We start from the raw sequence: 25,924 nt of genomic DNA on the forward strand, positions 1-25,924 counted from the left end.
CCAGCTCTATCTACTTGTACCCACTCTGTGAAAGACAAATCCATAATGACAAGCAAAGGTAACATGTATAGGCAGGATGATGCTGGACTGTGCATGAACAGAATTTGGCCATTTGTAATTCAGGAGTAGTGGCACTTTACCACAAAGAACATTAATCAGATTTCCATTGTTATAAAGCTCTTGTTTATTTTTCTCCTCTTCCTTTCCCCAGATCCAGTTCCAGTCACATCCTTTGCACTAGCTTTGTGCCCATCAGTACATTCATGCTTTGAGTCAATGCCATATGCCATCACAACCGATTCACCTTTTTTCCAGTTTAATATTCTTCTCAATTCCAGTAATTAGAGTTGGCTTGGTGCAGGGTCAGAAAACACAAGTCAGTGCACATAAAGGGAGGTAGGCCAAGGCAGAAGGAGGACAGGGAGAAGGGCACAGAACCTCTTTATGTGGAAATGAGCTGTTAGACAATCTCAAGCCTAAACATGTAACTTTTTACCTGTGCAGCTTTTCTGCAGGCACTTTAATTCTTTGTTATGTGTCCTGCAGGCTTCTCTTAATGGCCATCTGCATGCCTGACCGTAATTATATAGCCTGGCTCAAAGGATTGAGCAATAATGTGATAAGGTGAACATCAAGAACTCCAAAAGAAAGCTACCTTTTCAATATTTTTAGAGGCCTAAAATGTTGAGTAGTATCTACTGAGGTGTTTCCAAAGCACTTAGCCATCCCTTGAGAGCTGCATGTGTCTGTTTAGTTGTAGCATCTTTGTCTTTGAGAACCTATCCCTTACTTAACTCTCAACAACCTCCTGAGTCATTTAGGACACATCTTTCTACAACAAAGGCTGAGAAACAACTGTGGTAACACCACCAAAGACCCTGCAGCCCATGATCCATAGCTACTTCCAAGAGTGGTATTTATGCAGCATGTGGAAGCAGCAGTGAGACAGCAGCTGGGAGATGTTCCCTCACATAACTCAGTTTCTCACTGGGAAAAAACAGATCTATTCAGCTTATATTCCACCCATTTCTCAGTAACTGAAGCAGAAATACAAGCTGCCAAAGCAAGATAAAAAGGGAACGTAAAATTATTCAAATACATGAACTATTCAATGGAAGACCAATGTCATCTTTCTTGATACAGCTGGTCTATTTGCAAATTGGCATTTCAGCCTCACTAGTATTTGCTGAGCTAGCTAACAGTGTGTTTTACTCAAGATGCCTGGAACATGTTTAGACTTATTAATAAATTCAATCTTCTGTTACATGTAGTAATACACAGGTTTCTACTTGGGAATTTGAACAACTATTTCATGATATAGTTAAAGGCTTTTCCTTGGTGGAGGGCCACAGAATTATACAGCTCTTATGAAAAAGAAGATTACAGCAGACTGGAGTCATGAGAAATTTGAGAACAAAGGTTTCTCAGGGAGTCATCCGTATGACCAAAACCTGCACCCATACATACACTAAAAGGAAGGTTATAACTAGCATTAGACTGAATTATTTTAAGCATGGAATCTTTTGGCTGTATCTGCTGTTCTTCCTTCTTGCTCTGCTGCTGTATGCCCCCAACAGCCTGCACTGAGGGAACTTTGCAGCTTTCTCTGCCGCTCTGCACCATGCATGGATCCGTGCAGGGCACAAACCCAACAATGCTGCCTTGCTGCTGCCATCCAACAGCCATGGCTTTGGAAAGAACAAGCTGGCAGCAGCTAATCCAACAGGCAAAACCTGGGAATCCTGGTGTCAGCATCATGGAGTGTGGGAGCACTGCAGGTTTGGCAGGCAGATGGTTGCTCTTTTACACAGCTGTGCAAAGTACAGTTCTTGTGATAAAACATTACAGTTCATGACAGGTTATTTGGGGCAAGGGTTACATTTCCCTGAGTCTTATCTTGGTGCCTGATGCATTCTTTGGCAGAAATGGGAATTTGGACAAAGATTAAAGAAGTTATGGATGTGAACAACTGGGTTACCACATGGAGGTTGTATTGCTGTTACTGGCAGTATCAGGAGAGGTTAGAAATGTGAGGCATATAATCATTTACAGGCATAGGAGAGGAACCAGGCAGTTATTTTCTATAAACGTCAAATACTAGAACAATGGAGCCTTGGGCAATTTGGTAATGCAAGCATGGTTTGGGTTCCAACCCTTACCTCACCTGCTCAGGTTTAACTGTTTCTTCCTTGAAGTAAAAATCTTCCTGAATGCATATATATATTATTATGCATATATATATATTAGAGAGCTTGAGCCAAAACAGGGAATATAAGCAACTGAAGCATGAACCTTGTGCAAAGCAAGGTTAAAAATACATACTCGATTATATGAAGGTGTATCACTATTTTAAAAGCTTTTTATGTATATTTCTTACTTTATCATCATAGGTTTAATATCAGCTGGTGAATGGCCAGGAGAATATGGTTTGTCAGCCCTCCCAAGGTAACAAGTCTAAGAAGAGGTGCTCTCTGACCTTCTACGCAGGGAAATAAGTAGGCCACCATCCATCTCTGAGTCTGACACCAGGGGTTTGCCAGGGAATATACAGCTCAGACCAACACATCCCTCAGCAGCCCTGACCTTTCCAACAGTCCTCTTTGACCCAGTGCTCTCCCATCTACTTCTCAGCCACTGGTGTTTCTGTATTAAATGCCTTGTGGGGTTGCAGCCCACCAATTATGCTGTTTCAGGAGTGCTTAAAGGCTGCCACAGGGCAGGGATACCACTAACCAGCTCCTGGCTCCTGTTAGCTACATAGATAAATGCAGTTGGATGACAGAGTGCAGGACAAAAACCATATCTAACAAACCATTGCCCAGTTCACTGCCTGGGGGTCCCTCCTGGAAGGGGGGCATGGCAGTGGGGCACAGCATGGAGGGAAGTTGTGTACCTGCCTGCAAAGCCCTCTGCAACCCACAGGCTGCCTCTCCTTGCAGGCAGGCTTGTCACTCTCCACTGCCAGCATCCCTGGCAGGCTGTCACTACTGCTTCTTATGCAGTAATTCCATGGCAGACTTTACGGGAAACTGAGGCTCTTACTCAAAGAGAACTGCATCAGCCCCTAGAGCTGGGGGCCTACAGTAAGGTAAGCAATAATTATTTCAGGTATTTAAATTAAGCCTTCTGTATCCCTCACAAAGCAGCCTGACATCTCTCTTCCTCTGCTTGTCTACCTGTATACAAGACCACTTACCAGTTCCTCATCAGTGCTATAAATAACAGCAACATATTACAAAGTGCTGTAACTCTAAGTACTAGGCCAACGTTTAAAATTGTATCAACTAGTCCACCTAGAGAAATTTCACAAGAGGTATTTTCAGTATCTTAAATTTGATTTCTCTTAGAGTCTCCAAAACATTTGTAACTTGCCTCTGGAAGAGACCCTGAGAAGTACTGGTCTGGTGGAAACACCTAGGAGGTATGAATGGTGTTAACAGTAACCTTCAAAAGGTATGTCATGGCAAATACTGAGTTTCTCTCTAAATGTTCTCTTTTGCCATAATTTCTTCTTACTGTTTTGATTTGGCACTCATCTCTGTCTGACTTCTTTTAAAAATCACCTACCAACCAATTTCATTCATAGAGACAAGGGGAATGCATTTCCAATAATTTTCAAGTTGTCAATAGAACTTTATACTCAATATAAAATCAAATATACAATATGAAGTAGAAGAAATGAAAATACTTTGCCATTAAATATTTGGAGATACAGTCCTTTAAAACGCAAGAGGATTATTCCCATTTGGTTCATTGTTACCTGACCAAAGCCTACACGATGAGCAATCTTGTAAATATTGACTTATTCCCACCAGGAACCATAACTTAGACTGCAGTAACAATATTGAAGGATGAAAGCACACAGAACTGCAACACACAAGCTGCCAGGCAGTGAAAAAATACATGAAGCAGGGAAAAAACCAGATCCTGTCTTGGGAAATTTGTGGTATTACCAGATTTGCAGATTTAATACTGTGGCAGTTCAGTATCTTGAGCTGGACCTGACCTGAAGAAATGCGGGTATGGAAGAATCAAATTCATATACAATATCTACACAGCTCTCAGATGTCTGTTTTCTCTGGCAGGGAGACTTCACTACATTAAGGCACATCATGCTGCTCCCAGGATGGGAACAGCTTGTGGCTCTAGGTCGCTGCCTGGTAGAGGAATATGCCTCCAAGAGGGAGGGACCACTGAGCCCAGGCCACCCGTCCTGGCCCACACCAAGGCAGGAGCACAAGACAGTGCTACAGCCCCTCTGGCTTTTGGTGGCCTGGGGTATACCTGGCAGTGCAGCTCACTGGCTCTGCTTTTACTTCCCAGCCTGTAAAAAACTGAAGGCTGAAAACTGGTATTAAAATAGATACAAAAGCTGCTACTAATGCATCTTACTTAGGAATTCTACTATTTTTTTCACTAAGGATCAGTACTTTATTCTAAGCTGCTAAACTTCTTTCTGTAAAAAATATGCTACAGCTTGAGTGTGGCAAGAAAGATGACACAGTTGCTAAAGGGAAAAATGTGATTTATTTATTCTGCTTTTCAGCTGACTTTTGAGTGTTCCAACCCACATTCAACTAATATTTGTGGGTTTGTGGATTCTTTTCAGGAGATGTTGATGATGGAGTTAGGACTTTCTGGTGTATCATCCTTCAAGAGGATACATGTGTGCAAAAAAAGTGCACATTCCTACACTCCTGCCTGAGGTGGGAATTCAAGTAACCAAGGAACTCAGTCACTTTGTTAAAATGCACACTGAATTCAGGCTTTTGTAAAGCTTAATCATCAACAGTCTTTGGAAGGACTTTGCACTCAGCCCCTGTTTTTCTTATGTCTAAAAATGAATTTCACTGCTTCTGATATTCACAAAGAACGAAGTGATGCATTAAAGACAACAACTCAGCATGCAGAGGATGAGGTGGTAATCAGTCTTTGGCTTTGCTGTTGAGCACCTGGCATTCTTTTGTTTTATATTAGACAGCTATCTTCTCAGAAAAAAAACCCCACAGGTCAGCCTATGGGAAAGAATATAAAGATAATCCTGTAATAAAGGGTCTCCATCTTAGAAGATGCTGGAAAGAAAATAAACTGGAAAATAATTTGGAAGTTCTTGCTTTCTTTGGAACACTTTGTGTCTTGTGGACATCATCAAGGAGCCTCTTTAGGACAGACCTGGACACAGTGACAGCTGAATTGATAGGAGAGTGCACCTCCAAGGGAACTGGTAGTAGCAGGAGAAAAGGTGAACAGAATGCAAGGGACATCAGTCACCATCACAGACCACTCTGAGAGGAAGCAGCTCAGCAATTTGCACACAGAATAATTCACACACTACAACTGCTATTACTGCCAGCAGCATTCATGGCATGATTAGAGATGCCCGACTCAGTCAAGGCACCATAATCATGTCCTGTGCACAGACACAGCAAAAGAATATGTGGGCTACTCAGAAAGGAGAAATTCAAGTTCCTTGCAAAAGGAACATGCTAATACAGACCAAAATGGTGAAACAATGTGAATATATTCACTTTTTACATAAATGCATGAAACTTTATAGACTGAAATGCACAATTCATCCTTTCTGAAGTAAAAAACTCCAACCCTCAAAACCAATTGTTATCAATGAAAAGTCACCAAAAAAATCCTAGAAATGCACCACTGAGACTCATGCCATAACTTAATGCTACAACAGTCTTTTCTACATCAAGTAACAGCAAGAAAAATAAATTTTAAAGCTATACTGACAAGCCACAACAATGTGTTTCATACACTAATTAAGAAGTTAGTTTGGAGAGGAATAAGCATTATTAGTTAGACCAGAATAAGTCCCCATTAATCATATTTCTCAATGCAGAGCAGGAATACTTTAACTGCAAGATACATCAGAAGATCCTTCACTTGAATCTTTTCAGTGTCCTGACTTCCTTCTCCCCCCAGACAGATCATTTATTCCAACTTGCTAGTCAGCAAGACTTTCTGCATCAAAAAATAATTGCCTGAGCACAGATCTCTCCAGTGCCTCAGGAAATGCCTGGAGGCCTCCTCACTCAAAAGGAAACAGTTATTGCATCTGCTGCTCACCTGAGTCAATTCTGGTGGATGGATACAAGTGCACATGACAAATTATAGACCTGGAAGCATAAAATTTTGATCAAAAAAAACATAATGATTTTTTTTCTACCAAACATACCATTCCAAAACTTTGAAAGTGGATTATTTCATTTGAAGTCTTTTCATTTTACTCAGAGAATAACACAATATACAGCAATGCCAACTCAACAATCACCTTGAAAAAAGCTGCTTTAAAAATTTTTTGCAGATGATTCATGAAGTAAGACAAATCTTTCTTCCTTCTAATAACAGCCTTATCACAAGACATCTGCTTGTTACTTATTACTTTTAATGACAGACAGTAAAAGAAAGGATTCTGTAGGAGTGGTCTCACCTATGAGTCTACATATCTTTCTCCCAGTGGGTATATTCTCAAGGAGCCAAGCTACTCTATTTAGATTTAGTGGCAGCTTGTTTGAATAGCTTTGCAGCTATTCAAAACACAAAGTGAGTTATCCTCTGTGGAGAAAGGCAGGAACATGTGAAACAGCTCCTTGCTGTACAGGTTGCAAGTCACATACTCTTCTCTGAACAACTTACCAAATTACATCAGCCTTTTCCCTCAATGATTTCCTTTGGACTGTTCAGAAAAACTAGTTAAGTCTTGGGGCTGGGGATATGGGTACAGAGTAAACTAATAATATCATCCAAAGTACTGCCTGTATGTTCAGAGATGCTTTTTTTCATATTAAGTGCATTGGAAGTAATTATACATGATACTCAGTGTACTGGAAATAATTATACAACATTAAGCATGTAGGCAGATATTATACAATGGTGGTTAGTCCTGAAGTCATATTTTAGGCAATGTGCAAATGAACAGTTCTGCATGTGATGCTGTCAACTTTAGAGTGGCTTAGTCCTCCACTATGGATCAGCCCGCACTGTCAGAACACATATATTAGAGCTGGAGGGGAAAAAGCTCCAGCTTTTTCATAAACAGAGCTGACTTGTCACACTGTTATGCTAGACATTACAGTGTGAGAAGAGTTTACATCAGTTTTACTGGTGCAGAAGGAAAATACCTTGATTTTCTGTTATAAACAATGTATTAGCTCTACAGTTGATAAGACTAAGCGCACAGAACTAGAAATACAGCAGGTATTGGCACTAAAATAACATAAAAATTAGTTGAGTTTAAATATTGAGAAAGACAAGACACTGAAAATGTGCTCTTGAATTGCAGGTTAAAGAGTAGCATTAGTGGTCAGTTGAAGAGTACAGACTGCATAATAGCAGCATGCGATATAATAAAACTGATCTTAATTTTGAAATGTTGTGTATGTTGCTGGAAATATTTACAGTCCATTATACACCAGCACACTCAAAGCAGCTGGGATCATACCAAATACCCAATTCTTCCAGAAAAGTTTCTCAGTAACGCAGGGCTCTTGCTGTCAGCCAAGTGAACCGAGAGCACAGACCCTAAACCATACAGACAGGCTGGCCCAGATTCATAAGATGATAATGTTAACTTTGATCTGATACAAAAAGGTTTGCTCCAGACCCAGGCTCACTGCCCCAAGAGCCAGAAAAGGGCTAACACAGCTGTTGGCTTTCAGGTGCTACTTGTCACTGCCAGGACTCCTCAGGTGCTTCAGCTCTAACTCAAAGCTGTGGAAAAGCTGAGGCTGGATGGCAGCATGGTGGCACCTACATGGAATCTTGATATTTTGGTGCAATTGCCCTCAAACATGCAGGGCAGTGCATGAAATCCCTTTGTCCCCTTAGATCTGAAATAAAGTACTTGGCTTTCACATCAGGGATATGCCTCATCAGAATGCCATTGCCAAGTGTGCGACTTTTGGCCTCTTGATGTTTCAAAAATAAAAAAGGCTGTGGGATTTTTTAGCTAGAAGAAAAGATTGTTTTCTTGTCCCTCAAACTAACTCAACCATCCATCTCCAGATCTACAATAGTTACAGCAACAGCACTGCTTTCAATCAGGCTGGCCTGTACAATTTCAGCCAAAAACATGTGGGGTTTTTTTAAAAAAACAAGAGCTCCTAAAAACCAGCTCATTATAAATTAAATATTTGTAATTTAAATGATTACTGATTGTTCTTATTCTGTCAGTGCTTCCCTTTGTGTACAAACTTGGTTATTAAAAATACTTTTGAGTCATTTTACTTCAATATTTGATATCTTCCACTAATGCATTTTAGTTTTATTAGTCTACTATCTTGGGAACTTATTCTATCCTTTAGACATCTCATATCCTGGAATAAAGACAATTAAGCAGTTCTTGTAAGTATAGTCATTCAGTTAATGAAATATCTAATAATATAGTTCATCCATTAGTGGGCTATATGACAATTAAAATACCTTACTAATTCTCAAAGCCTTAGTTTATCCTACTACATACCAGCCCTGCTTGTTCCTGCAGCCTATGACAAGCTCTGTGGATGTAACAACGAGGCTCGAGGAGTAATGAATTTCTGCTTCTCAGCAGTGAGAAACTTTCCCTCCATGGTAACGTTCAGTGCCTTTTGTCTCTTCATTTAGTAAAGACTAGCACTGATAGGCCTTCTACATTTTATGAAATGTAAAATACACGCCTTGACACGCCCCCGTATCCCCTTTCCTGAGACAATGCTGTCGCAATTCCCTCCAGAACAATTCCCAGGTAACTCATTTTCAACATCTTCACGAGCTGGGCTTATGCTTGATACCACAACACCTGGTCTCCGCAGCCGGAGATGCAGAGGAGGATCTATGGGGGATGAGGTGTGACATGTCTGGATTTCCCTCCACCCCTTCCGAGCATCACGCTTTTGCACTGTGCTCTGATCTGTAAAATACACAGCAGCGTTCGCACGCTATCCGCGCCTTGGGGCCTTTCAATCAGCACCTTCATTTCGGCGCTTTCAGGCCCACGAGGGTCCCTTTCCCCCAGGAACACCGGCCCGGCCGGACGTGGCGCGTCCTGCCCCGCCGGGCCGGGGACACCGTCCCGCCGCCATGTCGCCTCGCGCAGGCGAGCGGCGCCTCCTCCCGCGTGCCCGGGGCGTGCGCCGGGCGTTCGGAGCAGCGGCGCTCACGGGCACTGCCGACGCCGTGGCTCCCCGGGTTTCGCTTCCCCGGGGACGTTCCCTCCCCTCCTTCCCCGGCGGCTCCGCGCCTGGGGCGCCCCGGGGCCGCCAGGCCGCGCTCAGCCCCGCGCTCGGCGCGGCGGGGGCGGCGCCTGCCGGCGGAAAGTGCTGAGTCACGGCGTGACGCGCGGCCGCCGTCACGTGCGGCGCCGGGCTCGGTCCCGCCGCCGCGGCAGCGAGCGCACCCGCGGCCCCGAGAGCACCGCACACGGGCGCACTCGCTCCGCTCCGGCTCCGCTCGGGCTCCGCTCGCTTCCCTGGCCTCCCTCCCTCCCTCCCTCCCTCCCGGCCGGCATGGGGCTGCTGTCGCAGGGCTCGCCGCTGAGCTGGGAGGAGACGCGGCGGTACGCGGAGCACGTGCGGCGGCACGGCATCCTCCAGTTCCTCCACATCTACCGCGCCCTGCGCGACCGCCACAAGGACGTGCTCAAGTGGGGCGACGAGGTGGGTGAACCCCTGCCGGCGCGGCCTCCGCCGTGGCCTCCGCCGACCCCTGGCGCGGGCGCAGGTGCCGTTCGGTGCGGCGCGGGTCGGGCCGTGCCGGCCGTGGTGCCCCGGAGCGGGCCCGGCCGCTCGGCCGCGGTCGCTCGGCGGGAGGGGACGTTGCGGGCTGCCCGGCGGGGCTTTGTTTACCTCGCGCACACACACACGCGCTCGCCGCATTTCGTTGCGCAGCACGGCTGCCCCGCTATCACCCGCGGTTCTGAAGCGCTAGGACAACTTTCAGTGTTTCCGCCTGGCACCAGTCGGTTGCCCGGGCAGCCCCTCGGGAGGTGTATTCCCGGGGCGGTGTTGCTCGGCAGCACTCGCTCCTTCTCCGGAGTCTGTTTATGCTCTCTTGATGAGTCTGAGTAAAGCGTGTTTATGCCTCGAGTGCCTTGGACTCAGACTCCGTTTTTGGGAGGAAAGCAGGACCGGGGATGGGCGGGCGGCTCTGCAGTGGCGGCTCTCTCGCCGCGCGCCGTGTTCCTCCTGTATCCCTGTGTAAAAGGGACTTGCTGAGCCCTGCTTTACCCCAGAGTTTCCTGGGCGTTTGGTACCTGTCAGCCTGCCTTCTGAACAAGGATCAGGATGATCGCTCGGGTCATGACTTGAACACTGTTACAGGTGCTTTGTGCCCGAGGACTGTAACTTTAGTCTTAGGTGTGTTGCCTTGTAAACCTGCGCTCAATTGTGCCACAGCCTGACAGCACTCTGCGAGGAGCAAAGGCTGCCTCCTCCATTGATCAGTTCCCCAGGAGACAGGGAGCAGCTTCACGTGAGCTGAACTAGAACCTCTCCTTGTCTGTGGTGTTGGTGAGATCCCGCACTGGTCATTTGAACTGTCCTAGATGAGGTTGCAGGGAAGTTGGAAGAGCAGACCCGGATACATTGCATCTCTGTCTCATGCACAGATTGCTTTCTGAGCAGCAAAGGCATTTGTGAGAAAACTTTATTCCAGTAGTAGCAGCTATTCACACATGCTCTTTCACAGAGGAAAATGCTGTTCACTGTGTGCGCCTTGATAGAACTTGTCTCTTAAAGTCTGTTCCTTTTTAAATTAACCCCTGTCATAATTCACTTAACAGCAGGGCAAACGTCAGCACATGGGAGCTGCTTCCATGAGTGAGTGGGGGCTTGGCTACTGAAATTTGTTTAATGAACGCATGTATAGTCTACACCACAGGGTTTTGCAGCTAGAGTGGTGTGGACTCAGGAAGTTTAAGTATACTTTTTTTATCTATCCTTGTCTGATGTTTGTGTTTCCACATGTCTTGTATGACTGAAGTTATGCTGACAAAACAGCCTCACAGTCTTGAGTCCAGGAATATAGACAGAGTCTTCCTGTTGCTCTGAGACTTAGCTAGAGGGTTTCCTCATTAATCTTTAAGAGATGGTACTCGTTTTTCAGTGGGTGTTAGATTTTAATTGTCCTTGCTTTCTCAGAGTGAGATTTCACAAGATAGCTAAGGCTGGCCCACTAGGAAGCTGGTTCAGCTTCCCTCCCTGTGTTCCAGGCTCGCATTTCTGCTGCCTGCCTTGTGTTGTTACTGGCCATCTGAGTTCAAAAAGTTAACCCAGCAGAAAACTACTTCCATTCAGTTTTTTAGGGTGGTTGGTTTTCTCAGCAGAGCTTCAGCTCTTTCACAGGTAGACCGAACAAGCTCTGCTTAATGTAAGGAAAGTAGCAGGAGTGTGTGGAGGAAAGTACAACCAGTGCCTGCAGCACCCGCAGCTGATCACTTGGTAATCTTAGCCGTATGGTGAGACTGGACTCTGGGAGCCTCATTCTTCCTTTGGCCTGGGGACCATACTGAACAAAGTGGTTATGCTGGGTAAATAGTGGAGCGTTGTGTTAAAGGAGATTCACAGTTTTCTTCTACCATGCTGCAGCATGGCAAGAGGCAGGATTTTAAGAGCAGTATCATTTACAGATGTGATTTTGATAAGGAGCTGAGAGTTGTGTTAGAAATGTCTGTGAACATTCAGAGGAGGTCAGGTAACCTGGGTCGTTGTCTACCTCTTCATTTTAGCAAACGCTGATAAACTTAGGTGTGGCAACTTTGTTCTGCTGTGTTATGCAGTTACATATTTTTATGTAACACAGCATTTAGGAGTGTGTTAAAGGCCCAGGTACTTGTAGCCAGTCTGCTCTTGTGCAAACACAAAACCATACCTCGGTCCATAACTTACTGGAGCTGTGCTGTAGATAGGCTAATGCAGAGGGCAGTACGTTTGTTTTCCATTTTTCCTCTCAGTTGTTAGAAAGTGGCGCCACATTTATATGCAGCTTAGATGAATCAACTGACTAATTGGACAGTTTTCATAAAAAGTCTTTTGTGCACTTTGACCTTCATGTAAAAAGTCATAGCCTGAGGGTGTTTAATTGTTTTAAAAACTTGTTGAAGATAGAAATCAAGAATGGAGATGACAGCCCTCATGTAATGGTAGAGATAAAATCAGAATAAACAAAATTACTTTTGTGTTCAAGAGACGTTTCTGTGACTGTGTTTAGTGAAAAATGTATTTTTAAATTTTTTTTAAGGAATGTTTATGAGAAAAAACCCAACTTCAGTAGCACATACGAGTTTGTCTTTCAGGGCATATCTGTGAATACTTTAAAGGTTGTTCCTCATCTAGGTGATGCCATTGTGAAAAGGAAATACTGTGTTTGCTCATGACTGTAGATACCAGCCTTTGCTTTGGTTTTGTTTTCAACAGGACTCCCACTTTGCCCTGTGTGTTGTAAGACTCATTACAGAACTGTGTGGGTCCTTTGGGGTGCTTGTAACCTCCTAGGGACTCCATTCCCTGGAGTTCCAAAGGAATGAAACTGTGGGGAATCCTCATGTGCTGTTTCTTGGGTGCCAGACAGAAGTGTTAAGGCTAAGTGCTAACAGAGCATGGTGGTGGCATCTGTTTTGAAGGGAGTGGGACAGCATCACAGCTTACATTGTGGGGTAGCATTCCCTAGTGCTCCCATCCTCTCCTGAGTAAAGAGCTGGAAAGGTCAAACCACTAGTTCTGCTGCCTTTTGAAAAGTCAGCTCTTTTATTGCTTGCAGGGTTAATAGAACCAAGAGCTGTTGTCTGTTTTGAGGTAAGTCCTTTTTTACTCTGTTTTCCACAACCATGAAGCCTTTGTAATGGTAAAAAATAAAAGCCAATCAAATATGAGTGTAACAGAGTAAGAGTTGCTCTAAAAAAAGCTTTCTAAAGGTCTCCTTAAATCTGTATTTGCAGGTGAAGGTCCTCTGCCTCTTAATCATCCTTCTACCTCATTTAAAACTGACAGTTGACCTCCCTGTTTATGCTTGACTTCTCCTGACTGTGGAGAATACAATAGAGTGAACTATCTTATTATCCATCATCAAACCCTTACTCTCATTGCCTTAATGCTCACAAAGTTTGGGCAACAATTACATCTGCTGGTGAGACCCTGTCGTGCTAACTAGTACGATTTCCTTGTGTTCTCATCTTGCTCTTCCATCCAATAATGTATGCTTGACTTTGGGGTTGCAGAGTTGTAATCATTGTTTATTTTTTTATTTTTGTGCAGCAGAATCAAAAACCTGCAACTTTTCAGTACTCCAGTAGAGTTAGCAGATACTATGTGAAACTATTAATTTGTGCAGCTTGGCAGATGCTAGCCTATTCTGCAGCTTCCCAGCTTTTGTCCCAAAAAGCTCCTTTCTGTGCCAGTGCATTACTTGTCTCCTGTGCTGTTCAGTGCCTCTTGTCTGCTGATTGCATTCCTCTGACGGATGTTGCTTAAATTTCCCTTTGGAGCTTTATGCGGACACTCGGATCAGACAAGTGGAATGGCTGGCCCTTGGCAAGGCTCACTGCTGCTGCTTTGTGCTGAGCGTACACACAACCACGAGTCACAGCATTTCACACCGAACTATGTTTACATATGTATGCACATGTGCATGTAACACTTGTCTTCCACAGTCTGTAAATACTGAGGAGGAGCTGTTTCAGCATAAGAAAGTTTAAGAAAGGTTTGCCAGAGGGATATCTCAGAAGGAAGATATGTAGAAAGCAAGCATGGGCAAAACATGACAGTTTATTTTAAAGTACATGTGAGTGAAGTGGGAATCTGACTTGCTCAGCCTTGTTTAGTGAAATTGGACGTAATGACTCTTTTGTTGTGTATGAGTCTTGTTCCCATCAAAGTGGGGACCTAGCATACAATAAGCATCTTCAACTTTTTAAAATTTGTTTTCTTAATGGAAACTTGAAGTGAAATTTGGAGGCCTTTAAATAGATTTGATAATGCTGTGTATGAGGCAGCAAGAAAAATGTACTGCTGCACTGCTTGCAAGTTGAAATCTTACTGAGTTAATTCTAGTTTGATTTTGTTTTCTTTCCTTCCTTTTACCTCAGTCCTTTTTAAGCTTCTTTTGATCTTTGTCCTGTACACTCAATTTATTCCCCTCCTTATCCTTTAGTTTTTTAATTATACCTTGTAAATAAGTTAAATGAGAACTAAAATGAGCATGTGCTAATGAGCACTTCCTCATGCAAGAAGCAAAGTAGCCCTTCTCAGGAGCTACGAGAGGCCAGAGATTTCTTACCAGAATGTCCCAAAGGTGTTGCTTCTGATAGAAGATGCATGACTCTCTTGAAAGCTTTCTCCTTTTTCGTAATGAAAGGTTAGGCTGTGAAAAGAGCTCTATTTCCTCTTGAGTGATTCTTCCCAGGAAGCTACCTATTGCATTAATGTCTTGTTACAGTTTCTAGCCTGTTACATTTTTGGGTTTTTCCAGGGCAGTAGCAAGGTGTAAATTATATGATCAGAGATGTTACATTACAGCTTGTAGAACTTCAGACTGGTAAAATTATTGCTGCATATTAAGGAAGTGAATTTGGGTTCATATGCACGCAGTTTGAGGCTCCAGTTTGTCTGTCACCCATTAAAAACCAGGAACAAAATCTAGGGCATTTTATAGCAATGGTGAATCTAGCTCACCAGCTGCGTGAAATAAGTACACAGATGAAGTTTTCATCATCTCTTTGCTAGAAGACAACCAGTGAAGCTTGGTGAGAGACAGATGCACATTCATAAAAATGTTCAAAAAGAGATAAGAAAGGACCAGAACTGATGGAGTAGGTTCAGAGAGCATCATGGTGTACAGAAAGGTAATGTTCATTTCTCATTTTACAAGAAACTTGGTTAACTTAATGGGCTAGAAGAGCAGATGTCCTTTTAAGATAATTGCATATTTTACAAAGCCTAGATGCCCTGTGGAACAAGATGGCACATGATAGCTTTGAAGCCAAGATAGACATCGACTTACATGGACAAGAATAGGCAGTTTATTACAGTTTCTTTAAACTTTACGTGCTGCAAGATGTTTGTCCATCTATCCAAACCACTCAGATAATTGTATAGTGAGTTGTGGGGTTTCTTTAATGTTTATCTGAAACTTTCTAACTAGCTCTTTGTTTTATATGTTATAAGTAAAACAGAATCACAAAAAATAGTTGTTGCATTTTCCAGAATGTCAATAATATGTGGTCTTTAAAAAAAATTAATCCAAGTCATTAATACAGATTCATACTCAGTACTATGATGATCTCACATTCTCATTTTGTACAAACTGCTGCAATATACCAGTGTGCAGAAATTGCCTTTCTAAAAGCTGTTCCTGGTAATCTTGTGCCTATAATAAAGCTAATGGTAGCCTGCAGTCTTAGAAATGTTTTTGCATTCTTGTCATTTTAAGACAAATGCTTTTAGTCTCCCCCTCCCCCAGCAAAATTCCCCAAACAGAATATGTCTTTGAATTTTTTTCATGCAGAAATTCCTGATGATGGCCTCTGCCAAATGTGCGGATGCATCTCAATGGAGCTGTCTTAATCGATGTGCTCACCTGCTGGCCACTTGGGGGGAAGCAGCACTCGTGAATGATTTCGTTATCTGTCACGTGTCTGTTTATTCACTCTTTCTCTCTGAGCTTTATTGAGCTAAATAAAGGGACAGTGGAATTACTTGTTTACAAATAGATTATAACTTCCTTAATACTTTTTGTATGGATACCTCCTGTTTCAAATAGTGGCTTTTCTGGGGCTGGATCTGAAGGTATGATGTTAGTGTATCAGCTTATGCTGCTTGACAGCCATGAGTGTGTATGTATGCAACCTCTAAAATGAATACACTAGTGCATGGAAATATAACTCGTTAAATCTTGACTTGAGCAAGATAAGTGCCCTTGAAGAATCTTCATGTTAATTCATTCTCTGGGTACTTCAACTGACTCTCATGAAACTACTTTTTCTGCATGGTTTTAATCCTGGCATCACGGAAAACCTAAAGTAAACCGTGTTGCTTTCAAAACATGCACAGTGTGTTAACCCCATGATGGCTTATAATTTTGCTCATCTCCCTCTGCTCAGCTCTTCCAGTGGCTAGGTGATAAGATGTGTATAGGTTGTAGTGCAGCACCAGTGACCTACCTGAGAGCTTTACTGCCAGATGCACTGTGCATGTGACAGTGCAAGACTCACTGAGATGAGTTTATACTGAGATGCTCTTTGAAAATTTGATTTTGTAATTAACGAAAACCACTTTGGAAGTTTGGGGGTTTTCTGTTGTGTGGAATTTTGTTTGGATTTTTATTTAGGGTTTTTTTGTGTGTGTGGTTGGTTGGTTGCTTGCTTGCTTGGGTTTTTTTAGGGCTGTTTTGGTGTGGTGGTTTTTAGGGGGGGTTTTAGGAGTTTTTTTTCCCTAAAGCAAGCTGCAGTTGGTCATAAATATTGACCCACCCCCATGGTGAACATTGATTTCCTCCTTCCCAATCTCAGAATTTAGTAAGAGAAGCTTAAACTACCTATTGTTTGTGTATTTCTGATAACAAAATATTCTGTTCACAGTGTATGTCCTTCTGTGGCTATCAAGTGGATTGCTGTGGTTTTGTCATGGGATATTTTCTATTGTAATTCCTCTTTTTCCCTCAGGACCTCTTCTTGCTGTGCAGATACCTTATTTTAGTTAACAGTATGAGAAAGGGTGAATCAGAAGGATGAGTGCAGGAAAGGTTTTGTTGTTGATGTTGTATATTCAGTTGTTCAGGTTTTTTATTTTTCTTTCTGAGGCAAAAGGCAAATTAGAAGCTTGGAGCATTTTGTTTCACAGGTGAATTAATAAAAAAGTTGTCTTTGCTGCAGAAATCTAAAGTTAACATGATCCTAGTCTTTTTAATAATACTAACCTCAGGTGTTACACTGTACAGAAGTCAAAGATGACACTTCTTTCTGTAATGCACCACATCTTACTTCTTTAGAATCATGCAAATGGTTATAACTTCTCAATTTTAGTTTTCAATAAGCCAGCTTCCTGGTTTGGGGTGTGTGCAGAAGGTTCTCTAGTCACGTTGTGTCGTGCACAAAAAAATCTGCAGCCCTGATGTTGTCACATGGGAGGGAGAACAGGCAAGAGCGCTTAGTTGGGGCTGGCTGTGTTGGCTGAGATGAGAGCCTCTGCATCCTCTTTGTTTTCTTTGTCTATGATAATATTTAATGTGGCATAGAAGTTCCTAATTTTTTTTTTTGTCAAAGTAATGTAAAACATGAGTTGTGTTTTGTTTCTGGGACATGCCTTCTATGAATTGGTTTTGTTTAGAGTTGAAGATGATGCTTTTTTCATTGGATTTCCACTTCCAATCTGCTTAATCAAAGTTAAGAATTTTGGGCATTACATTTTAATCTTGGTTCTCCTGTTGCACATTTTTGAAATTATTTCTGTGGCAGAGAACATCCATGGTAATCTCATGAGTGTGGAAATGCCTTGCCTCATGCCAGTGCACAGTTTGGGGGCTTGCTGGCTAGAAAGAGGGTAACCAGCCTCTGTGGCACTTCCAGACTTGCTTTCCTTTGAAATTTGCTCCCTCAGGGGTTAGACTTATTGTAAGACAGTAAACCTTTAATTAAAGGTACATTACCAGCTGTTTAGTTCTGTGGCTCCATGTTTATCACAGCAGTGGTGAGAAGATAACTGCATCAAAAAAACCGACTTTGGGTATTATGCTTTACATCCATCAGAAGTATTTGTACCTACAGAATAGAATCTGCTTTTTCCATCTAACACTGAAAACTTGTGGCAGAGGTTCTTCATTGAACAGTCAGATTATTAAAACTTTATTCTCCTCTAGACTGTCATTTAATGATAATGGTATTTTAGTAATGCATTAACTGATGAATAAATATATGGAGGAGCTATTGTTTTTTCCATAAGTGAGCTTAAGAACTAGTGAAAGGGGTATTTTCTGCTGTATACATAAGCGTATGAGGTAAACTGCGTGAAAATACTTAAATGTTGGTAGTGGCTTTTGTTAACAGTAAACGATAGCCATGAGACCTCATTGGATGTTCAGGAAAAATTTTCAATTTCTCTTAAAGCTCCAGGCCTGAAGGAAGGTTCATGTGAGGAGACTGCTAAAAATTTCTCCAGGTACATGTGGCAATAGCTGTCCAGTGGAAGGAGAAAGAAGCTGTCATTAAGATTGTCCTTGAGAAACAGCACTGGTCCATGAGTCACCTATGATCTGATTTATTTAGAATCACAGAATAGTTGGTGTTGTAAGGGACCTTTGAAGATTATCGTGTCAAACTCCGTGCCATGGGCAAGGACATCTTCCATTACACCAGGTTGCTCAAAGCCCTATCCAAACTGGCCTTGAACACTTCCAGGGATGGGGTATCCACGTCTGAGATCAATGGTCAGGAGCGTGGTACAAGGCTAATGCAGGTACTGTTTTTCACACGTAGAAAGCATGCAGCAATGCTTTCTTCATTGCTTTTCTCTTAAAAAAAGCTTCTCTTCAAATGATTCTTATAAACTGTTTTTTTTCTATTATATAATCTTGGCACCTTACTTCTGAGCTTACAGAGGTCCAGACTTCGTGCTTACCAGTGTTTTCATAGGCAGAAGTACCTCGTGGCAAACATTTTGGATGTTAAAAAGATTTTAAAGGTCAATGCTACAGCAGAGGCTTTACTCTTAACTATTAGATAGGTTTTGTTCCCTGTGTAGTTAGCATGATGGTGTTAAACTGAGTGTGCAAGGACAGGTTTTCACATTGGGAAGCAGACCACTACCAGGGCAAGTATTTGGACGATGATATGATGTTGATATCCATGCATTAGAAAGATAAATTACTTGTTGGTAGAATTGCCATGTTAAGGTTTAGGGCTTGACATGCTTCAGTGATCTTAGGTCTAGGGAGAGAGGTTAGCAAAGCTTGGGGAGAAGGATGTACTACTGATAGTGGGCGCAAAGGACACAGAATTTACGGGCCACAAGGACATTTGGCAGAACTCCCAAGGTAAGTAAGAAAGTAACAAAGCCAACTCAGCAACTGTGCTGAGATCAGTTCCAACTGTGTAAAAGGTAATTTAGGCAGGGAGAGATTCCCACCACCATGGTCCACTGACTCAAGAAACCCACCCACTCAGGAGAAGTACTGAGCATGCAGACTAATTAGGATGAGAAGCAAGAGAATTATTTAACCAACAAAAGCTAGAATTAGTAAGAGAACTATGTAACTTGTAGTTAATCTAGTCAATTGCTAAAACGTATAAATGGTATAAAGCTTTGGTGATAGGGGAGCTAGCAGCCTTTTGTGGGTTATCACCAAGTTCCTTGCTTTGCACCAATTAGAATAAAGAAATATATAGCCTTAAGCTGAAACGTGGGTCTTTCAGATTAGACATTAGAAAAAAATTTTCACCATTAGGGTGGTCAGGCATTGGGATAGGTTACCCAGGGAGGTGGTAGTCACCATCCCTGGAGGTGTTGAAGAGGAATCTGCGTCTTGCTCGGTGACATGGTTTAGTGATTTAGGAATTACGGTGGCAGTGGTGGGTTGACAGTTGGACTTGCTGATCCTAAAGGTCTCTTCCAACCTTGAAGATTCTATGATTAAATAGAAATACCTCATCTTGGTGTTGGCACTGCACCCAGGGCAGCAAGCCTGCATTTGGGACAACAGTGTGGCGTGGGTGGCAGCTTCGGTCCACCTTGTTCCTTAGAATTATTACTAATGGGTTGTTTCACTGATACCCCTTCATTTTTAAGAGGCATGCTTCATGCAGAAATAATATGTGTAATTATGGTTAAATAACTCAGGCATTCAAACACAATTTCAGACATGCTTACCCATTTCCAGAGAGCTGTCATCTTTCATTTTGCCGCCAGACAAGTCAAGCACAACTGTTTGCCTTAATGAGTAGAGACTGGTTGTGGTTCTCCACAGTGAGAGGCTTCAAGGTCTCACTTGTATTTACAGAGGCGGTATCAAAGAATTTTCAAAAGCCTGAAATTTTCTTGGTAGCCAACTGTGAGAAAAGGTGATAGTAAGTGAAGTAACACCATTCTGGGTGCTGTTCTGCTAGCAAACTAATGAAGCATACTGCTTCTTGAGAAGATTCGGCAATGGAGTGGAGCGGAGCTGGCATGGAAGTGCTCTGTAGATGAAGTTACATTGCAAGCCAGTAATTAAGAGGAAGGAGCCCACTAAAGAAGTTTTTCCTTGTGTTGGCTCATGGGTACTTCTGTTATACTCCGAGTATTTGCTTTAACTAAGAATGTATTTGCTTTTTTAATGCATTTAACTGTGAACAATAATTTGTTTAGGCTTGCTCTGGGATGGGGGTGGGGTGTTGGATTTTCGGCTTTCACTTTGCAACCATGCTGGCCAAACTGTAGTTCCTTTGCCTGGTAAGGTACCACAGAACTTCTGCGAGCCAGGCAGACCCAGGGGTGGTTGGAGAGATTAGTCCACTGAGGTTGCGCAGAGCATGTCTGTCTGCAGGGAGAGGCTGGGAGGCCATGTCCTGTCATCAGCAGCCTTGCAGCATGTGCCAGCCAGAAGACAGAGATGTGTAGGGTTTGCTGCACGATGAGAGCACTGACTGGAAGCATGGGTCCAAAGTGGCCACCTTCATTACCATGACAGGCCACATTGTCCTCACTGGCTCTAAGCAAGGCTGCTGGTCAGCCATCTGCATCAGTAGTTTGATCTGATGTGTATTTTGCTTCTTGCTAAGGAGCCTAATTAAAATTTTAGAGAAAAGTGAACTCTAAAGAGCTCAGCAAAATAATGAATTATGGATGTTGGGTGAAGCCCCTTATATTTGGCCTTTGGACTAGAATCTCTGCCAGGCATGCTGATTCTCTCAGCTTGGCTGCATTTCTCTGAACTTTGTTGTGGATAAAAAACATGTGAGAAGTCTGTGAATGATGACCTGAAGCTGAGTGTAAAAGTGTGTGAACTCTGAATTTGTTTCTTTCTTTGTAGCTGTAGGCTAAATCTTTTAATGAGCTGAAATTACATTCTTTAAGGGTGCCCATTCAGCCAGTCCCTCTGTTGTCAAGATGCTCTGTGGGTTACTCAGAACTGTTGGCAGTCATCTGAAGTTTTTTCTTTTCTCATTAAAATTAATGGCAGATCATCCGTGTGTTAAGCTTTGAAGATTTAGTCAATGTTTGTGGAGGCAAAAGTAATAGTTGTTTCTAAAGCTGGAATGGATAAATGCAATATATTCTCTACTGTACTTGAAACATGAAGCACTTTGATTTCTTTGGGTTTGCCTTCTTGGCTTAGTGTTTCTTTACACTTTTGGCGTGGTTTGTTTTTTTGGGGTTTTTTTTTTTTTGAAACTTGCAATTAATTTGGTTTATAGAAAAGTACAGTCTTCTCACCACCAGCTCATTACAGCTACATTTGGAGAGGGATTTCTAGGAAAGGCGGCTAATCACAGTAGCATACTCATGTAAAGGTGGACAAGTGTTCAATTTTTGGGTCCCTCGATAGCAGCTGTAGTTCCTGTGCTATCCCTTCTGTTACCCATTCCTACAGGCAATGTTGGGGGGAGGCCGGGCATGTGTCCAGCTTGATGCCCTTTCTGTATCCATCTGTATGACTCTCACCTGTGGACTTGGATACCCCTTCTAGATTAGGCCAACTCCTAGTGAGAATGATACTTTTACAAAGCAGGAGATGATGTTGAACATGGTAGGGAAACTTGAAGTCCCTTTTTCTTTCCAATAGTAGGGTCAAATGACACTGGAGAGACTGCTGCTGGGTAATAACGAAATCAGTGCTCGACTGTGTTCTGGTTACTATAGTCTGTAGTTATCGCAAGTAGATTATTGCGGCATAATACACACAATTGACAGAATATACTGTGCAAGAAAGTGCAATCTGCACAGAAACTAGAAATCATCATTTGTTCTCTAAGAGGTTAAAATTTGAACTTAGAAAACATACAGTAAATGTGTATAATTGCTGGATGAGTCCTTCCAGAGTTTGTCTCTGATCAGATTCTGTAGAATTACAAACACTGTTGGATAATACTGCTTGTGATTTAATCACAAATCCCAACAGAGGATTGTATTTTTTGTCACAGTAGTAAGCAATAACTCTTCCATGGACACTGAAGCAGCCGAAGAACGTGAAGATCACAAATCTGCTTTACAGTGTGCTGTGAAATACAGCACAAGTTCCCTGTGTTTTGGCAAGCTGCTTTCCTATTTTCATCAGACTTCTGTACAAAATAGAAATTGCCATGAGTTGGTATGCTGCAACTTTAACATGAGCATCTTGTGTGAGTCTGAACTCCTGGGACTGGAGCAGTCACATTTGTTAAATACAGAGGGATGTGGCTCTAGACAGTGTTGGAAAATGAAACTGAGGAGCACAGTGATAGTCCTAGCTGTGAAATTGCAACCTGAATTTTTAACTATAAATTGATGTTTGGACTAGATGATTTTTGGAAGTCTTGGAGGCAGTGGTTCGAGAGCCTCCAACAAAAGGCACTGCCTGTAACTGCTGGTCCAACCAGGGTTTGAAAGCCCATCCTCTGGCAATGCATTTCCATGTGTGACTTCTGTTTCGACATGGTAGGCAACACATCGCACCTGGGAGCTGGTTTGTCTTTTACACTTCCCGGAACATTGCTAAGCATCCTCTGACCTAGAGGTATTAGCAAATAGAGTGTATCCATAAGTATTGAAGGGCTATAAGCAGCTGTTAAGTTGCTGTGCTGGGTAGCACTCTGAAAGTCTTTATGGGAGCTTTGACAGCAAGTGTGAAGGGAGATCAGGAAGTTTGAGATGAGGGTGTTCCAGGTTTGGCTGCTTTCAGATAATGTCTGTTGGAGGAACATATTCTCTAGTGCTGGGATGCAGCACTGCTGTCACGAGTAGCTTGTTGGATCTAGTGTGGGTTGCAGCCTGGAGTAGGGACAGGGGCGAGGAGGCAGAGCTGTGGGGGCGAGGTATGGTGCTGGGCAGGAGGGGAAGAAAATGTGGCACCAAAGCTGGATCAAGCAGCGGTGAAAACCACTGTGCTATGCCAAGAGCTGGAGTGTCATAATGAGAGGACTGATGCTGTCACCAACAGCTGTGGGCTTTCTGTGGTGAAAATGAGACACAGTGCTAGTCCGTAATAGCTGCCACAAGTGATGGGTGTAAATGGATGTCTTGTAGAACGACTTTTGGTGGTTTTGTTTGTCTGGGGTTTTTTTTTTTGTCGGCAGCAGAGACTGATGGGATGACAGTGAAATGTTTGTGGGTTGCATATAGCTTGCATGTTTTAATTTTTTCTTGTCTAAAAATAATGTGAAGGCAAATACAAATTCAGGAGTTTTTTTGTGAAGTGTCTCCAATTAGAAATGGAGGGTAAGAAATTTCAAGGCATTTCCATTCTTTATTCAAGATGAAATAAGCCTGCAGCCATCTTTGCTAGGATTGCCTACTGCATTCATAGTTAGTGATGTTTTTTAAACTTACATGAAGTTCAGTGTGATTTCTTTTTTTTTCACTTGATGCTTAAAATTGTGTGCCAATGTGTTTGTGTCTGAACAAAACCTTACTGTTTAATTGTTTGTTTTGTTTTTATTATTTACAAGGTGGAATATATGTTGGTAAAATTTGACCATGAAAATAAGAAAGTGCGCTTGGTACTCTGTGGTGAAGAAGTTCTTCAAACACTGCAAGACAAGGGGGAGAAGGTAAACCCCAAGTGAGTAGCTGTTTCCAGTTTCTTTTTTTTTTATCCTCCTGTTATGGTACTGTGCAAAATTTTGTTAACCTGGCTTAACATTCAAGTCTGCTCTTGGTAAAACTGTTAACCACAGATACTGATATTTTCAGATAAATCTGGGGTTCAGGAAGTGAAAGATTTTGAGCAGACTTGCAGGCAGTCCATGCACTTTTTGTATTATGCTTTGAAATAAAGGAGGATGTAATGGTGAGCCCACAAAAGTTGCAGTGCGGGTACTTGTTTTGTCTTGCTCTGATTTTGTGTTACACAGTAATCCATGTCCCATAAAATATACATGTGTGTGCACTTGCTCCCGTATCTCTTGACTACAGGAGCAAGTGAGGGCTGTATAGGGGAAGCCTGTTGTCTGTAGGAGCACTCTCCCATTTTTGGAAGAACTAGAAATGTAGATGTAAGAATGGCAGGGACGTTTTTCCCTATCCTCTCCTGTGGAAAAACAGCAGTGATCTGTATTTTCTGGTTCCAGTTAAAACCCCGAAAAACAAAGCTTGATACAGATGCTAAGGGTGACTGCAATTTTGGTGTAGGCAAATTCTGCTTATTGTACTACACAGCAGCGCTATTACTGCCAAACTGCGCCTTGCTTTCTTTTCACCACTTCCTGATGGTGAGCTACATTGCAAGGTACATTGTGTTCCTCTGTCAAATATACAAGTATAGGAGATTTTTCTCGCAAGTGGTATTAATTTCTGAAATTCTCACAAATAATTAATGTTTTTTGAAGTTGCACAAATATTTAAATGTCGCTCTTCTTTCATCATAGTCACCCAACACTCTGGAGACCAGAATATGGAAGTTACATGATTGAAGGGACACCTGGACAGCCATATGGGGGAACCATGTCTGAATTCAACACTGTGCAAGACAACATGAGGAAAAGACGGCAAGAGGCTGCTTCTGTACTTAAAGAAAATGAGGCTGTTTGCACAGTGACATCATTTCCAAGGTGAGATGGTTGTTGAAGTGTAATGCCATGTTTCCTCTTCTCCTTACTGCATATAGCTAAACTGTTCAAGGGAACAGAGAAAAATATTATTTGATTAAAATACTTTGGCTTGATGTTCCACTCATGTTTCCTAAAATTTTTCTTGCCATGAGACAAGCAAATAAGCATCTTCTGTATTTTTAAGTTGCTTCTAACCTGTGACGATTTTGTATTAGGAGAGACTACTGAATATTTGTAACATAAAGTGCTAAGTAGAGAGTAGTCCGCCTTCTTGAGTTGATACAGAAAATTATATAGAAAAGGTTTCTCTTTACCTATTTTGCAAACTTTGATCTTTATAAGTAGCAGTTTTGCAAAACATGGCTAACCTGATCAATTTTTAATACTATTTTTTCGCTGAATTAAATGCAAGCTTCTGGTAGGTTGGAGCACTTGGACTTAGTACTTCTATTATACAATACTCTACTTACTGAATCTAGAAAGGAGAGCATCTCTCCTGGGTTAATACCCTTAGAAAGGATAGATTTCATCCTTTTTATTGTTGTTAAGATGTTACTGAAGAAATTAAATTCAGGATGAGCTTCATTATCTAGGAGAAACTGTATTTTGTGACATTCCTTTCAAATATAATTCTAGGCAGAGATGTATTACATTCATTCTAAGTAGCCTGGTCAGTGAAGCGAATGAAGGTAATTATGCTTATAATGATAAAAAAGTTTCTCTGCAGTAGAAGAGAAGCAGCTGGCCTTACTGGCTAGTTTCTTGTGTAATACAGAGTGTGATAGCCCAAATTTCTTGCTGAGAGGAGGAACAATACAAAATATGACTTAGCAGTAAAGGTGCCAAAATGTCTGCATAATGCCCCATGAATGCTGTTTTAAGAACACACTGTTGACAAAATTTACTTTCACTTTATTAGTGGTACTAGATGTAATAAGAGCTTATTAAAGTGGTTAAGTAGTTCTCAGTGTATTACAGAATTGGGTTTTTTTCCCCTGCAACCTTACAACTACATTATGTCATTTAATAAATTTTACATACAAACATTTTGGACCCAGTCTTGCAGGGACTAAAGGGAGAAGAGTTCTTCATCACTTTGTAGATACAGATAAGTACTTTTTACGTCACTGTAGGAGCGGTACATGGGACTTCAGTGAAAGCCAGTAAATCATGAAATGTAGTTTGTTTATTACTTAGGGGTCAATCCCTCAGAGATTGCTGTCC

General features: G+C 42.2%; 1 protein-coding gene across 2 annotated transcripts in view; it reads left to right on the top strand.

Annotated features, from left to right (window-relative positions):
• Positions 1-9,352: 9,352 nt before the first annotated feature.
• GCLC (glutamate-cysteine ligase catalytic subunit) overlaps positions 9,353-25,924 on the top strand; it is a 37,137-nt gene continuing 20,565 nt past the window's right edge. For both annotated transcript variants that reach the window (XM_039569356.1, XM_039569357.1), the window contains exons 1-3: positions 9,353-9,647; positions 23,600-23,712; positions 24,518-24,700. In XM_039569356.1, coding sequence (XP_039425290.1) covers positions 9,498-9,647; positions 23,600-23,712; positions 24,518-24,700 — 446 coding nt within the window. In that variant the 5' untranslated portion in view covers positions 9,353-9,497. The remainder of the gene's footprint in view (positions 9,648-23,599; positions 23,713-24,517; positions 24,701-25,924) is intronic.

Source organism: Corvus cornix, chromosome 3 (genome assembly GCF_000738735.6).
Source record: "Corvus cornix cornix isolate S_Up_H32 chromosome 3, ASM73873v5, whole genome shotgun sequence".
NCBI lineage: Eukaryota > Metazoa > Chordata > Aves > Passeriformes > Corvidae > Corvus > Corvus cornix.